The sequence below is a fragment of the Entelurus aequoreus genome, linkage group LG14, assembly GCF_033978785.1.
Source record: "Entelurus aequoreus isolate RoL-2023_Sb linkage group LG14, RoL_Eaeq_v1.1, whole genome shotgun sequence".
NCBI classification, from domain to species: domain Eukaryota; kingdom Metazoa; phylum Chordata; class Actinopteri; order Syngnathiformes; family Syngnathidae; genus Entelurus; species Entelurus aequoreus.
The window spans coordinates 50,698,314-50,714,871 of record NC_084744.1 but is presented as its reverse complement, the minus strand read 5'-3'; the positions used below and the strand labels follow the sequence as shown (position 1 = coordinate 50,714,871).

Genomic DNA, 16,558 nt, shown 5'->3' with positions numbered 1-16,558 from the left:
CCGGCGCGCGCTCGCAAGCCTGTGTTATTGTTGTCACGGTGGAGAGACGCCGCTAATACTACAGCCTCTTATCCGAGATGTCCACGCCGCTCGACAAGCTCTTCCCCCACGGTGTGCGGCCATGTCCTCCGCCGGCCCCGAGGCAGTCGTACGCGGCGAGGAGGAGCTTGGCCGCGGCGGCGATCGGCGGCAGGAAGATGACACATCCCGGGAAGGCTATCCTAGCAGGTGCTACGTTCGATTCTGATCCGGCTACAATCTGTTAAGGAGATCTGAGCGGAAGTGGGTCACTAAAGCCACAAATCACCATGTTTGCTCCTCATCACTTAGGTGGCATCGCGGGCGGCATCGAGATTTGCATCACCTTCCCCACGGAGTACGTGAAGACGCAGCTGCAGCTGGACGAGCGAGCCAATCCTCCACGGTACCGAGGCATCGGTAGGTCACATGACTTCCGGTCTGGTAATGCCGCACACGTTATAACCCGCGACTCTTTAGTGCCGCCCTAGCCTGGCTCCCTGGAGCATTTAAAAAAAAAAAAAAAGGATTGAAAATAGAGATGTCCGATAATGGCTTTTTTTGGCCGATATCCGATAGTGTCCAACTCTTAATTACCGATTCCGATATCAACCGATACCGATTTGTACAGTCGTGGAATTAACACATTATTATGCCTAATTTTGTTGTGATGCCCCACTGGATGCATTAAACAATGTAACAAGGTTTTCCAAAATAAATCAACTAAAGTTATGGAAAAAAAATGCCATATTTATTATTGAAGTCACAAAGTGCATTGTTTTTTTTAAACATGCCTCAAAACAGCAGTTTGGAATTTGGGACATGCTCTCCCTGAGAGAGCATGAGGACGTTGAGGTGGGCGTATATTGTAGCGTCCCGGAAGAGTTAGTGCTGCAAGGGGTTCTGGGTATTTGTTCTGTTGTGTTTATGTTGTGTTACGGTGCGGATGTTCTCTCGAAATGTGTTTACCATTCTTGTGTGGTGTGGGTTCACAGTGTGGCGCATATTTGCAACAGTGTTAAAGTTGTTTATACGGACACCCTCAGTGTGACCTGTATGGCTGTTGACCAAGTATGCGTTGCATTCACTTGTGAGCGTGTGAAAAGCCGTAGATATTATGTGACTGGGCCGGCATGCAAAGGCAGTGCCTTTAAGGTTTATTGGCGCTCTGTACTTCTCCCTACATCCGTGTACACAGCGGCGTTTTAAAAAGTCATAAATTTAACTTTTTGAAACAGATACCGATAATTTCCGATATCACATTTTAAAGCATTTATCGGCCGATAATATCGTCAGTCCGATATTATCGGACATCTCTAATTGAAAATGGAAAAAGTTGGGGGAAAATATTTTTTTTGTTTTAGTATGTGTTTTGTTTGAGGATAAACATGACACAAACCTTCCCAATTGTGAGAAAACCCACGGTTTAATACAGTCGTGTTCAAAAGTTTACATACACTTGTGAAGGACATAATGTCATGGATGTCTTGAGTTTCCAATCATTTCTACAACTGTTATTTTTTTGTGATAAGAGTGATTGGAGCACATACTTGTTGGTCACAAAAAAAACATTCATGAAGTTTGGTTCTTTTATGAATTCATCATGGACAAAGATAAGACCTTCTGGAGGAAAAAATTGAGCTGTTTGGCCACAATACCCAGAAATAATCCCAGGAACACCATACCTACCGTCAAGCATGGTGGTGGTAGTTTTATGCTCTGGGCCTGTTTTGCTGCCAATGGAACTGGTGCTTTACAGAGAGTAAATGGGACAATGAAAAAGGAGGATTACCTCCAAATTCTTCAGGACAACCTAAAATCATCAGCCCGGAGGTTGGGTCTTGGGCGCAGTTGGGTGTTCCAACAGGACAATGACCCAAAACACACGTCAAAAGTGGTAAAGGAATGGCTAAATCAGGCTAGAATTAAGGTTTTAGAATGTCCTTCCTATAGTCCTGACTTAAACGTGTGGACAATGCTGAAGAAACAAGTCCATGTCAGAAAACCAACACATTTAGCTGAACTGCACCAATTTAGTCAAGAGGAGTGGTCAAAAATTCAAGCAGAAGCTTGTAGCTACCAAAAGCGCCTTATTGCAGTGAAACGTGCCAAGGGACATGTAAGCAAATATTAACATTGCTGTATGTATACTTTTGACCCAGCACATTTGCTCACATTTCCAGTAGACCCATAATAAATTCATAAAAGAACCAAACTTCATGAATGGTTTTTTGTGACCAACAAGTATGTGCTCCAATCACTATCACAAAAAAATAAGAGTTACCATACCATACCATACCAACTTTATTTATAAAGCCCTTTAAAAACAACCACAGTTGAAAAACAAAGGGCTGTACACCACAAAGAAATAAAGGCAAAGGACAGACTAAAAAATAAAATTTAAAACAGAAGTAAAATACACATTAAAAAAGCAAATACAAAATTACCCTAAGAACAATTTTGTTAGATAAAAAGCAGTTAAAAAAGTTAAAAGTTAAAAACAGTTTAAAGTCTCATGCTGGGTTAAAAGCCAGTGAATAAAAATGGGTTTTAAGAAGGGTCTTAAAAATAGCCAAAGAAGGGGCCTGTCTCACATGAAGTGGAAGATCATTCCAGAGTTTTGGGCCCGCAACAGAGAAGGCTCTGTCCCCCCTGAGCTTACGCTTGGATTTGGGTACCTCCAGGATCAGCTGATCAGCTGACCTGAGGGACCGGGTGGGGGCATAGAGGTGGAGCAGCTCAGAGAGGTAAGGTGGGGCAAGACCATGTAAGGATTTAAAAACAAGTTGTAGAAATGATTGGAAACTCAAGACAGCCATGACATTATGTTCTTTACAAGTGTATGTAAACTTTTGACCACGACTGTATGTTTGTGTGTATGCTTCACTGATGAGAGTATTTGGTGAACATCGTTTTGTCCACAGTCCACCATAGTGTGGACTGCGACGCAACACTTTAACATGTGAAATCTTCCACTCCTTTGTCTCATTTTGTCCACCAAATGTTTTCTGCTGTGCGTGAACGTACAAAGGTGCGCTTTGTCGATGTTATAGACTTGTTGGAGTGCTAATCAGGCATATTTGGTCAGTCATGACTGCTAGCTAATCAATGCTAACATGCTATTTAGGCTAGCTGTATGTACATGTTGCATCATTATGCCTCATTTGTAGGTATATTTGAGCTCTTTACTTTTATCCTTTTTGTATATAATTTCTCATGACACATTATCTGTATGTAATATTGCTGAATTTCAGATAGTTTGTGTGCCATGTTGTTCCAGACCACAGCAAACATTACCTAGCTTGCCAAAGATTGTAATAAATCTATTGAAAGAAGACAGTTTCCTTTAACTTGGACATGCACATCTATACCTTTGGCCATTAAAAGCCAGTCATTTCCAGGAGTTATCTCACCTTCTGAGTAGCTTCTGATTTACTAATGGCTTCTAATGTTGTAAAAATGTGTAGAATAAATATTAAATTTCTGTCAACGAAGATTTGTCTGCGACACTGTCATTTTGATAGTAGGCTATTATAGCTAATATAGACACTTACATCATGTGTTGCCTTCATTATAACACTTATATACGGCTTTTGATTTTTTTGCGGCTCCAGACAGATTTGTTTTTTGTATTTTTGGTCCAATATGGCTCTTTCAACGTTTTGGGTTGCCGACCCCTGTTCTAACGTGTGTGTGTGTTGGCAGGTGACTGCGTGAAGCTGACTGTGCAGGATCATGGTCTCAGGGGCTTGTATCGAGGTCTCAGTTCGCTCCTCTACGGATCAATTCCCAAATCTGCAGTGAGGTGAACGCACACAGCTTTTGGCACACGTCCACCAATCCTATTTTGTTTTAGAACTAAGCAGCATTTTTATCTTAAACGGGAAACTGCAATTTCTTTGGAATTTTGCCTATCAATCTCAATTCTTGGGTCCGACCAGAACACATTTTTCTTTTTGATGCATTCTAAATCATAAATAAGTATTAGCAAAAGTCAGCTAACAATGGCAGTGGTGGGCCGCGCGTTTCCCACCTAGGCCTTCAGTGATGTCCGACTTCAATGATTACCTCTCAAATTACCATCATTTATGTCCCCACATGACCATTGCTGGAGAAATACTATACGGAAACACATTTACACACTACTGTCCATTGAAACACATTAACAGTGTACACAACGGGTTATTTTCTGGCACATTTAAAAATCAATAAACCCGCATCAACAATTAAGACACATCTTATGTGGTACTGTCAAAATTTAAATTTGCAAAAAACATATTAAACATGGAAAAATTAAGAAATAAAATATCTGAACTCACATTTCATCGCAGGGACAGTTGAGCGAGGTTCCGGGGTTGGCCAACATCGTCTCACAAGATGTAGTTTCTCTTTGTCCTTCTTGGAAATGGCCTTGCAAATATATGTGTTGTCTTGTCTAATCATAAAAGATGCCGACAAGGCGTGTTGGTTGAGTTCTTAAACTTTACTCCACAGCGTGCTTGTCAATAACATTAAGATGCCGGCATGTTTACATTCAACAACCTAAACAAGACTACTGCGCATTACCTAGCATGCCACAACTGTGGCATGCTAGGTAATGGAGTTGTTATGTTACCTAGCTCATGACATCACAATACATATCTGCTTAGGCCAGCTAGAAGGCCTTACTGACAACAACTCGTGATCTGTTTGGCTATCGCAACTGTTTGTCAAATGTTTGTGTCCGTTCACTGATGTCAGGTTCAAACACTGATGACATCTATTAAACAAGACAAGAAGCAAAGAATTAAACAGAGACAGAATTCAATTTGGCTCAATTTGAGGAGAAACGTCTGGGCTGTACTCTTGTTCGGTCTCCAGCACGCTCTGGCGAAATATTGTACGTCACCTCTTTTATTTGGACTTTCCCTGATTACATGGCAACAGCTGTTTCTAAGGGCCGTGGGTCGTAAACAGCCATCGCCTTTGGTTACAGAACAGTTCAAAGAAAAGGTCGTAAAAGACTTCACAGAAAAGGTCGTAAAACGGCTCACAGAAAAGGTCGTCTTGAGGGGAGTCAGGCCCTGCTTCCTCTCCGCTTTGTAGTTCTTGGGTCATGACAATATCTTTCTGTTGATTACAATACATGAAAGAAACAGAACACTTTCATGTTGCTTCCCATCCTACACAGTGGAGTTTTACAAGCCTTCTGCTTGGTAGGTTCAAAGACAGCTTTTGTCTTCTCGCCGGGAACTCATTGAAACACAAAGTTTTGTGATAACTTAAGATACAATTATTCTAACAACTGACACACGCCCGCATTGTTGATTCTGAAGGCCCCGGGCAGATTTCGTACAGCATGGCAACATAAGCTAGCTGAATTCTAAGTGGATAAAAACTCTATAACCTAAAAACTACAGCGCTGGAAGGAGCATAATATGACATGAAGAGAATGAATTATTTTAGATATTTAGGGAGAGTAAATTCAAAATGTCTTATCTTTAATTATGATCATGATTTCTGGTTATGTTAGGCCACCAGAGAAAGCCTTGCTGGCCCTGACGGCACACTACTGAACAATGGAGTCAATTACAGCCCTTTGAGACACTTGTGATTTAGGGCTATATAAATAAACATTGATTGATTGATTGAGAGTCGCGCTATTTCGCCGATAAAGTGCTCTAAAACACCCAGAAACCTTCATCAGCATTTTATATACATGCTGTAAGTTTATATGTAATGTAGTAACGTCCATGATAACATCTTATGTTTATGTATTTTACTAATTTCAAGCATATGGCGGTGTATTCATTTCACAGACGCATCACAATATTACATTTTCTCTTTAAAGGCCTACTGAAATGAATTTTTTTTATTTAAACGGGGATAGCAGATCTATTCTATGTGTCATACTTGATCATTTCGCGATATTGCCATATTTTTGCTGAAAGGATTTAGTAGAGAACATTGACGATAAAGTTCGCAACTTTTGGTCGCTGATAAAAAAAGCCTTGCCTGTACCGGAAGTAGCGTGACGTCACAGGTTGAAAGGCTCCTCACATTTCCCCATTGTTTACACCAGCAGCGAGAGCGATTCGGACCGAGAAAGCGACGATTACCCCATTAATTTGAGCCAGGATGAAAGATTCGTGGATGAGGAACGTGAGAGTGAAGGACTAGAGTGCAGTGCAGGACGCATCTTTTTTCGCTCTGACCGTAACTTAGGTACAAGCTGGCTCATTGGATTCCACACTCTCTCCTTTTTCTATTGTGGATCACGGATTTGTATTTTAAACCACCTCGGATACTATATCCTCTTGAAAATGAGAGTCGAGAACGCGAAATGGACATTCACAGTGACTTTTATCTCCACGACAATACATCCGCGAAGCTCTTTAGCTACGGAGCTAACGTGATAGCATCGGGCTTAACTGCATATAGAAACAAAAGAAATAAACCCCTGACTGGAAGGATAGACAGAAAATCAACAATACTATTAAACCATGAACCTGTAAATACACGGTTAATGCTTTCCAGCCTGGCGAAGCTTAACAATGCTGTTGCTAACGACGCCATTGAAGCTAACTTAGCAACGGGACCTCACAGAGCTATGCTAAAAACATTAGCTATCCACCTACGCCAGCCAGCCCTCATCTGCTCATCAACACCCGTGCTCACCTGCGTTCCAGCGATCGACGGAGCGACGAAGGACTTCACCCGATCATAGATGCGGTCGGCGGCTAGCGTCGGATAGCGCGTCTGCTATCCAAGTCAAAGTCCTCCTGGTTGTGTTGCTGCAGCCAGCCGCTAATACACCGATCCCACCTAAAGCTTTCTTCTTTGCAGTCTTCATTGTTCATTAAACAAATTGCAAAAGATTCACCAACACAGATGTCCAGAATACTGTGGAATTTTGAGATGAAAACAGAGCTTTTTGTATTGGATTCAATGGTGTCCGCATACTTCCGTTTCAACGATTGACGTCACGCGCATACGTCATCATACATAGACGTTTTCAACCGGAAGTTTAGCGTGAAATTCAAAATTGCACTTCGTAAGTTAACCCGGCCGGCCGTATTAGCATGTGTTGCAATGTTAAGATTTCATCATTGATATATAAACTATCAGACTGCGTGGTCGGTAGTAGTGGCTTTCAGTAGCCCTTTAACAACACTATTAATCATGGCAGACTTCATGAGACAACAAACATTACTTTGGCGCAAATGATGATTCAGAAACGTATATTTTGAGCCTGAATATAATGAGGATGATCTACAAGTTCTAGAAGCTGTGAGCAAATCACATCCAACTTTAAAATACTAAGCATCATGTAGCAAATATTGCTAAGTGCTAAATAAGACATATAAACTATGAACATATTAAAACAATCACTTACTGTACAATGTCTGCCCTCATTGGATCTTCCTATTTAAATGAAAAATTATCCATATTCCTCAGTAAAGATAAAAAAGAAAAGAAAGAAAAGGTGCCGCAAACGAGCGTTTTTTTTGCCGTCTCCGTGTTTAAGTCGGATGTCGAAGTTGACCAACTTCTTGGTTTATGTCCACAATGTTCTACTATCCAGGTGAGAGGCATGATTTATAATCTAGAATTAACTTTTACCAACTCAGAGGTGACGCAGCAGTTTAATATGTCAATATAGCAGCATAAGATAGTTAGCGTTTTGTGATCACGGCGCTTCTAAAAATAATTTGTCTGCGTCAGCGCTTATAAAAACAATATTGCTAATGCTTGGTTAACATTCAGGTCACAAGCTGTGAATGGAGTATTGTTGGCGCTTTTTGGGTGTTTTTTTTTATTTATTTTTTTACAGAGGGTTTTTATTACACAATAGAGTACTCCCATTAGCTGCATTGTTAAAAAAAGGAAAACGTGTTATTGTCTATGATAAGGATTGTGAATGATAGGCACAATTCCAAAATAAATGCAGTTCCATTTTAAGATTCAAAAAATTTCCTTTGCAAAAGCAAAACAAAAAGCGAGCACCTCCTCCGGAATGAATCTTCGTTTTGTTCTGGGTTTACTTAACCAGAGAGAGCATTGTGAACACAAAGCAATGGGTTTGGAAGGTGGTCTTATTAAGTGTTATTCCCGCGTTGTATTTTCAAATAAACTAACCTTGGTCCTCTTTGGATATTTCACACTAGCAGACTTTTTGTAGTTCTGTTTTGCTTCTTACTGGGGTTTCCTTGAGAAGGTGTAGACGCCATAAATAAACCAAATCAACAAACATGTCGACTGATCTGGATCCTACAAAACGAATGAATGGTGTGAAGAAGTCTTGATTCTTAATCTGGGAAAAGTCAATCTCAGACCAAGTGAATCTTGTTGTGGTTAAAGATTAATTAGGGATTAATTACAGATTAATAGGGGTGCTGAAAAAACAATTCACGTACGAATCAGTTATTGCAAAACCAGTGAAGTTGGCACGTTGTGTCATTCGTAAATAAAAACAGGACACGACGTCCAGTTTCTAAAAATAATGTGAAATGTGGACTCATCAGACCACAGAACACTTTGCATCAGTTTATTTTAGATGAGCTCGGGCCCAGTGAAGCCGGCGGCATTTCTGGGTGTTGTTGATAAATGGCTTTCGCTTTGCATAGTAGAGTTTTAACTTGCACTTACAGATGTAGCGACCAACTGTAGTTACTGACAGTGGTTTTCGGGAGTGTCCTGAGCCCATGTGGTGATATCCTTTGCACACTGATGTCGCTTTTTGATGCAGTACCACCTGAGGGATCAAAGGTCACGGGCATTCAATGTTGATTTTCAGCCTTGCTGCTTACGTGCAGTGATTTCTCCAGATTCTCTGAACCTTTTGATGATATTACTGACCGTGGATGGTGAAATCCCTAAATTCCTTGCAATAGCTGGTTGAGAAATGTTGTTCTTAAACAATTTGCTCACGCATTTGTTCAGAAAGTGGTGACCCTCGCCCCATCCTTGTTTGTGAATGACTGAGCCTTTCATGGAAGCTGCTTTTATACCCAATCCCGACACCCACCTGTTCCCAATTAGCCTGTTCACCTGTGGGATGTTCCAAATAAGTCTTTGATGAGCATTCCTCAACTTTATCAGTCAGCTTTTTTTAAACATGATGCAGGCATCAAATTCCAAATGAGCTAATATTTGCAAAAAATAACAACGTTTACCAGTTCGAACGTTAAGTATCTTGTCTTTGCAGTCTATTCAATTGAATATAGGTTGAAAGGGATTTGCAAATCATTGTATTCTGTTTTTATTTACCATTTACACAACGTGCCAACTTCACTGGTTTTGAGTTTTGTATTTATAATGATTCTAAATCAAATTAAAATGTTTAAAAAAACTATTTGAAACACATTTTTACAACCATATCTGCGCCTACTCTCTGTGCGGATATGTCATTAGCCAAGGTGAGCTACTGTAATCTGTTTTGAAAAGGTTTCATTGTAATTCATATACTAGTAAATATGTTGCGAGAATCTGTTTGAATGGATAATTTTGTTGAATCAGGAATCTATTCTGAATCGAATCATAACCCAAAGAATCGGAATTGAATTATGAGTTGATGTACAGATTGAACAAAGCATGAATGTGAATTCAACAAATTGAAGCCGCCACTTTTATTCAATTCGAAAAGGATTTGAATTTGTTTTCAATCATCAGTGTGTGAATGTGTGTGAGAATGGGTGAATGTGGAAATAGTGTCAAAGCGCTTTGAGGTCCTTAAAATGGTAGAAAAGCGCTATACAAGTATAACCAATTTACCATTTGTTTTCAAGTGTTCACATATGCGGGGTAATACAGTTTGGGGGGCTTGAAAGTGCAAAAAATGCTAGTATTGACAGGCAATTGAAGAAAATAAGCTGAAATACTCACATCGTCAACGCCGTCATGGCTCTCTGTCCCCACCCCACGCAGATTCGGCACTTTCGAGATCCTCAGCAATCCCATGCGGGACGCCACGGGCCGGCTGGACAACAAGGGGAGCCTCGTGTGCGGTTTGGGAGCAGGCATCACAGAAGCCATTTTCATCGTGTGCCCCATGGAAACGCTTAAGGTGGGTGGAGTAGTCGGCGAGGGCACTTTTGTGAGGCGATGACGGGTCATGTGACGGTTGTGCCGTCCCACAGGTGAAGATGATCCACGACCAGTGCTCGCTCAGGCCTCGCTACAGAGGCTTCTTTCACGGCGTCAGCGAGATCATCAGAGAGCAAGGTGGGACTTAAGGCCCGTAAGACATCATTGGTCCTAATGATGGCGAGCAACACGGGTCCGGTTTTGTAACGCAGGTGTGCGGGGGACGTATCAAGGTCTGACGGCGACGGTGCTTAAGCAGGGAACCAATCAGGCCATCCGATTCTATGTGATGAATGCGCTGCGCAACTGGTACAAAGGTATGACGAACACATTACCGTATTTTTCGGACTATAAGTCGCAGTTTTTTTCATAGTTTGGCCGGGGGTGCGACTTATACTCAGGAGCGACTTATGTGTAAAATTATTAACACATTACCGTAAAATATCAAATAATATTATTTAGCTCATTCACGTAAGAGACTAGATGTATAAGATTTCATCGGATTTAGCGATTAGGAGTGACAGATTGTTTGGTAAACGTATAGAAACGTATACATTTCCACAAAAAATGCGACTTATACTCCAGTGCGACTTATATATGTTTTTTTCCTTCTTTATTATGCATTTTCGGCCGGTGCGACTTATACTCCGAAAAATACGGTATTTGATTGTCGTAGAATCTGTCAGTGTTCGTTTGAAAGTCTCAGGTCACCGCTAGTAGGCCAGATGCAGTTTGCAAAAAACCCATTTCAAATCAAACTTTGTAACAGGATGGTTTACAGGCAAAGGATCTGGGTACCCCTACCATTGGGTGACTATGGAATTTTTGGAAGCAAACTGTATAGTATTGTAGTTATTTATATCCAATCATATCTAAAGCTTTTGCGCAATATTGTGCACATACAAAGACTGGCAGCTCAAACTTATTTTAATGCAATGATTATGCCTCGTTTTTATTATTGTATAACATGTTGGTCCAGGCAAGCAAAATGACACTGAGGCCATTGGAAACTTTGCACGAACAATCGCTCAAAATCGTTGACCGAAAACCACAACACCACCATCACGGTTTAGTTCTCCAAAAATATAGATTGTTAAATTTAGCTAACATTCAAAGATGAGCATCAATACGAATGGCCCATCAAATCCTAAATAACACTGCACCAGCGCCACTTAAGCACTTTGTCCAGTTTACATCTACTGTGACGACTAGAAACACACGAGCCTCCACCAGGGGGCAGTGTAGCGTACCCAGATGTAAAACCTCTTTTGCACAACCCTAAATAACACTGCACCAGTGCCACTTAAAGGCCTACTGAAACCCACTACTACCGACCACGCAGTCTGATAGTTTATATATCAATGATGAAATCTTAACATTATAACACATGCCAATACGGCCGGGTTAACTTATAAAGTGACATTTTAAATTTGCCGCTAAACTTCCGGTTCGAAACGCCTCTGAGGATGACGTATGCGCGTGACGTAGACCGGCGAACACGGGTATGCCTTCCACATTGAAGCCAATACGAAAAAGCTCTGTTTTCATTTCATAATTCCTCAGTATTCTGGACATCTGTGTTCGTGAATCTGTTTCAATCATGTTCATTGCATTATGGAGAAGGAAGCTGAGCAAGCAAAGAAGAAAGTTGTCGGTGCGAAATGGACGTATTTTTCGAACGTAGTCAGCCACAACAGTACACAGCCGGCGCTTCTTTGTTTACATTCCCGAAAGATGCAGTCAAGATGGAAGAACTCGGATAACAGAGACTCTAACCAGGAGGACTTTTGACTTCGATACACAGACGCCTGTAGAGAACTGGGACAACACAGACTCTTACCAGGATTACTTTGATTTGGATGACAAAGACGCAGACGTGCTACTGTGAGTATGCAGCTTTGGCTTCTAAACATTTGATCGCTTGACCGTATGTGCGCAACTTTTTTTTGCGTATGTACGTAACTTTTTAAAAATATATAAGCTTTATGAACCTTGGGTTAGGTGAACGGTCTTTTGGGCTGAGTGATTGTGTGTGTTGATCAGGTGTTTGAATTGTATTGGCGTGTTCTATGGAGCTAGGAGCTAGCATAGGAGCTAGGAGCTAGCATAACACGTACCGTACCGTACGTGCGCGTCACGTACGTAACTTTTTAAAAATATATAAGCTTTATGAACCTTGGGTTAGGTGAACGGTCTTTTGGGCTGAGTGATTGTGTGTGTTGATCAGGTGTTTGAATTGTATTGGCGTGTTCTATGGAGCTAGGAGCTAGCATAGGAGCTAGGAGCTAGCATAACACGTACCGTACCGTACGTGCGCGTCACGTACGTAACTTTTTAAAAATATATAAGCTTTATGAACCTTGGGTTAGGTGAACGGTCTTTTGGGCTGAGTGATTGTGTGTGTTGATCAGGTGTTTGAATTGTATTGGCGTGTTCTATGGAGCTAGGAGCTAGCAGAGGAGCTAGGAGCTAGCATAACAAACACGCAGGTGTTTTTATGCAGGATTAATTTGTGGCATATTAAATATAAGCCTGGTTGTGTTGTGGCTAATAGAGTATATATATGTCTTGTGTTTATTTACTGTTGTAGTCATTCCCAGCTGAATATCAGGTCACCCCCGGCTCTCACAGCATCTTCCCTATCTGAATAGCTTCAACTCCCCACTAGTCCTTCACTTGCACTTTACTCATCCACAAATCTTTCATCCTCGCTCAAATTAATGGGGAAATTGTCGCTTTCTCGGTCCGAATCTCTCTCACTTCATGCGGCCATCATTGTAAACAATAGGGAACTTTGCGTATATGTTCAACTGACTACGTCACGCTACTTCCGGTAGGGGCAAGCCTTTTTTTAACTTTTTTTACCAAAAGTTGCAATCTTTATCGTCGTTGTTCTATACTAAATCCTTTCAGCAAAAATATGGCAATATCGCGAAATGATCAAGTATGACACATAGAATAGATCTGCTATCCCCGTTTAAATTTAAAAAATTCATTTCAGTAGGCCTTTAAGCACTTTGTCCAGTTTACATCTGCTGTGACAACTAGAAACACACGAGCCTCCACCAGGGGGCAGTGTAGTGTACCCAGATGTAAAACCTCTTTTGCACAATCAGCCTTTTCATATAAAGCCATAAAGGAATGGAACGACCTCACAACAAACTTGAAAAGTCTAACAGATTACTCTTCATTCACAATTGAAGTTAAAAAGTGGCTTTGGAGCAATCCAAGCTGCTCACACGGTCACTAAGGTGGGCACTATGTTTGACACATCAACTTAATGTGTATTATATTTATCCATGAGAGCATTTTTGTTGTAAATTGTGAGGTGTGTCTGTTAAAATCATGGTTGTTTTTACAAATAATGACAGATGTGAACAAGAGCATGTATTGTCTTTGTGTGATGATGTAAATTATGTGTGGTTGTATTGTATATTAAGTATGTGTCCATGAAAGGGCATTTTATGACTTTTCTTAATTTGATTACATGCTATAGTATGATTTTATTGTCATAATTTTATTGCATGATTATTGTATCCCTTTAATTTAGGTAGTCAGGGACGGCAGATGGAAATGAGCTATTTAGCTATAATCTGGTACAGAACATATCTGTCTTTGAGCTTAATGTTTCTGTGCATTGTCCCTTCAAATAAAGACTAAACTAAACTAGACTGACAAAAGTGGCTGGAAATGTGACTGGATGAGGGTAAAAACAAGAGTCGGGTTGAATGAGGACGTTCCGAAATATTCAACCAAAGTTCTGACAAAAACTGGAGCACCACAAGAAACAGTTGTTAGACACAATTTGCTAAAATTAAGAAAAGCTTTGGGATTAGTGACAACCAAGTACTGAACTGGTAGGATCGATCAAGTCCAAGCTGGGACTCTATTCGGAATGTTGTTCGCTTGAATTCCCATTCTGCGTTTGGATCGCTCCACTAAGGTGACGACACCAGAAAAGAACTGCACCCTATCGTCACGGCCATGTTTGGAGCCACAGCGGGAGCCGCCAGCGTTTTTGGAAACACACCTTTGGACGTGGTGAAAACCAGGATGCAGGTCAGTAGGGCACTTTTGGTCATCTAACTGGCAAGGTTGTCCATGTCTTAAGACAGATGTGTGCTTTTGAAGGGTCTGGATGCCCACCGCTACAGGAACACTCTGGACTGTGCCTTCCAGATCCTCAAACAAGAAGGACCGCTGGCGTGAGTGACCTTAGATTCTGTTCCTGACGCAATTTCCTGTGGTTCTAACTAGAGATGTCCGATAATATCGGACTGCCGATATTATCAGCCGATAAATGGTTTAAAATGTAATATTGGAAATTATCGGTATCGGTTTCAAAATGATCGGTATCTGTTTCAAAAAGTAAAATGTATGACTTTTTAAAACGCCGCTGTGTACACGGACGTAGGGAGAAGTACAGAGCGCCAATAAACCTTAAAGGCACTGCCTTTGCGTGCCGGCCCAGTCACATAATATCTACGGATTTTCACACGCACAAGTGAATGCAAGGCATACTTGGTCAACAGCCATACAGGTCACACTGAGGGTGACCGTATAAACAACTTTAACACTGTTACAAATATGCGCCACACTGTGAACCCACACCAAACAAGAATGACAAACACATTTCAGGAGAACATCCGCACCGTAACACAACATAAACACAACAGAACAAATACCCAGAACCCCTAGCAGCACTAACTCTTCCGGGACGCTACAATATACACCCCCCGCCACCCCCTATAAACCCAGCCCACCTCAACCTCCTCCTGCTCTCTCAGGGAGAGCATGTCCCAAATTCCAAGCTGCTCTTTTGAGGCATGTTAAAAAAAATAATGCACTTTGTGACTTCAATAATAAATATGGCAGTGCCATGTTGGCATTTTTTTCCATAATTTGAGTTGGTTTATTTTGGAAAACCTTGTTACATTGTTTAATGCATCCAGCGGGGCATCACAACAAAATTAGGCATAATTATGTGTTAATTCCATGACTGTATATAACAGTATCGGTTGATATCAGTATCGGTAATTAAGAGTTGGACAATATAGGAATATCGGATATTGGCAAAAAAGCCATTATTGGACATCTCTGGTTCTAACTTCCTCCTCTCCCGCTCCAAGGTTCTACAAAGGGACTGTCCCCCGGCTCGGCCGTGTGTGCTTGGACGTGGCCATCGTCTTTGTCATCTACGAGGAGGTGGTCAAACTGCTCAACAACGTGTGGCAGACCCCCGAGGCGCACTAGAAAGTCTGAAGTGCCCCAAAAAAGCGCAATCTCAAGACCAGTGAAGCCGCTCGACTACTTTCACCTTACGCGTCAAAACATTTCAGGGACTGAACACGCCGATAAGGTGTGTAGAATGCAATTTGGAGTGGGTTTTTTTTTAGCAGTGAAGTCAAAAAGAAGAAGAATCATCAACCAAAGTTATGAACGACAAATGGACAGAAACTTGACTGCGTCCAGAAAGGGAGATTTTGTTTGTGCTCTGTGTGGACAAAATCATTAGGATATAACATTCATAAACTCATCCAAGCATGCATTTACGGACCTTGCTTTGTTCACTGGGGACAAGAAAGGGTCTTTACCCAGCATAGAAAATGTGATGAGATGAAGAATCCCAGGCTCTTGGGTTAGCACATTCTAATAATTTTGTCCATATCGTGTAAGGGGTGTTTTTGTTTTGTCACAGGTATGCGGGCTAAGCGTTTAGTACTAACACCGAAAACGTGTCTTTGGGTTAACTGGGGGTGGTGGACTGGGGAAAAGACAGTTGGGGTCACAATGATGGCACAAAAATGTTCACGTTCTATTCTTCACATGTAGCGTACACGGTGCAGTGTATCCACCGATGCTGGTTAGCACGTTAGCTTTAAGTATCCCATGCTTTCTGTCGTTTTGCCAAGAGTCGCTGCTAAATTGAGTCCAAGTCGTCTTTAAGCTTTGGGTAAAAATGGTGAAAGCTTCTTCTTCGTCTTAAAATGATTGCAGTGTTTTTTTTATGTTTTTACAACTATTTATTGTTCTCATTAACTCTTTGTATGCCAACAGTGTGTCTCATGTCTCATTCATGTCTAATTTAATGTTTACACGGGCTTGACGAAGGAACTTGACAGGCTCAATGACCAAATAAGCTAACATTTTGGAAGTTTGGATCTGAGTGAAAACCGCTCTGCCTTGCACAGAAGCCTTCAAGTCCCCTTTTTGCCAAAACCTGATCCCATTTTGCATCTTGAGCAGCACTACATTGTTCAAATTGTTACTCTGTGCGTGTGTGTGCGCACATTTGTTGGCGTCAACATGGACCTGTGCGATTGTTTTGACTGTTACAAAAAGTACATCAGGTAGACAATAACTAAGATGGAGACTTTGTCGTGTGGTATGTTGAAATAAAACCTTGCTGGTGTCATTATTTAAACAAGAGTGGTTTTTTAATGGAAGATAGTGTGGGGGCTTTCAGAGATGGCTT

The 16,558-nt window shown here is 41.2% G+C and overlaps 1 protein-coding gene across 1 annotated transcript; it reads left to right on the top strand.

The window, feature by feature from the left end:
• LOC133665014 (tricarboxylate transport protein A, mitochondrial-like) lies at window positions 1-16,490 on the top strand. Its single transcript, XM_062070156.1, has 9 exons — window positions 1-228; window positions 331-438; window positions 3,724-3,823; window positions 9,925-10,063; window positions 10,137-10,221; window positions 10,296-10,400; window positions 14,027-14,142; window positions 14,215-14,288; window positions 15,213-16,490. The coding sequence occupies exons 1-9, from the start codon at window positions 78-80 to the stop codon at window positions 15,334-15,336; spliced, it is 1,002 nt and encodes a 333-aa protein (XP_061926140.1). The 5' UTR covers window positions 1-77; the 3' UTR covers window positions 15,337-16,490.
• Window positions 16,491-16,558: the final 68 nt, after the last annotated feature.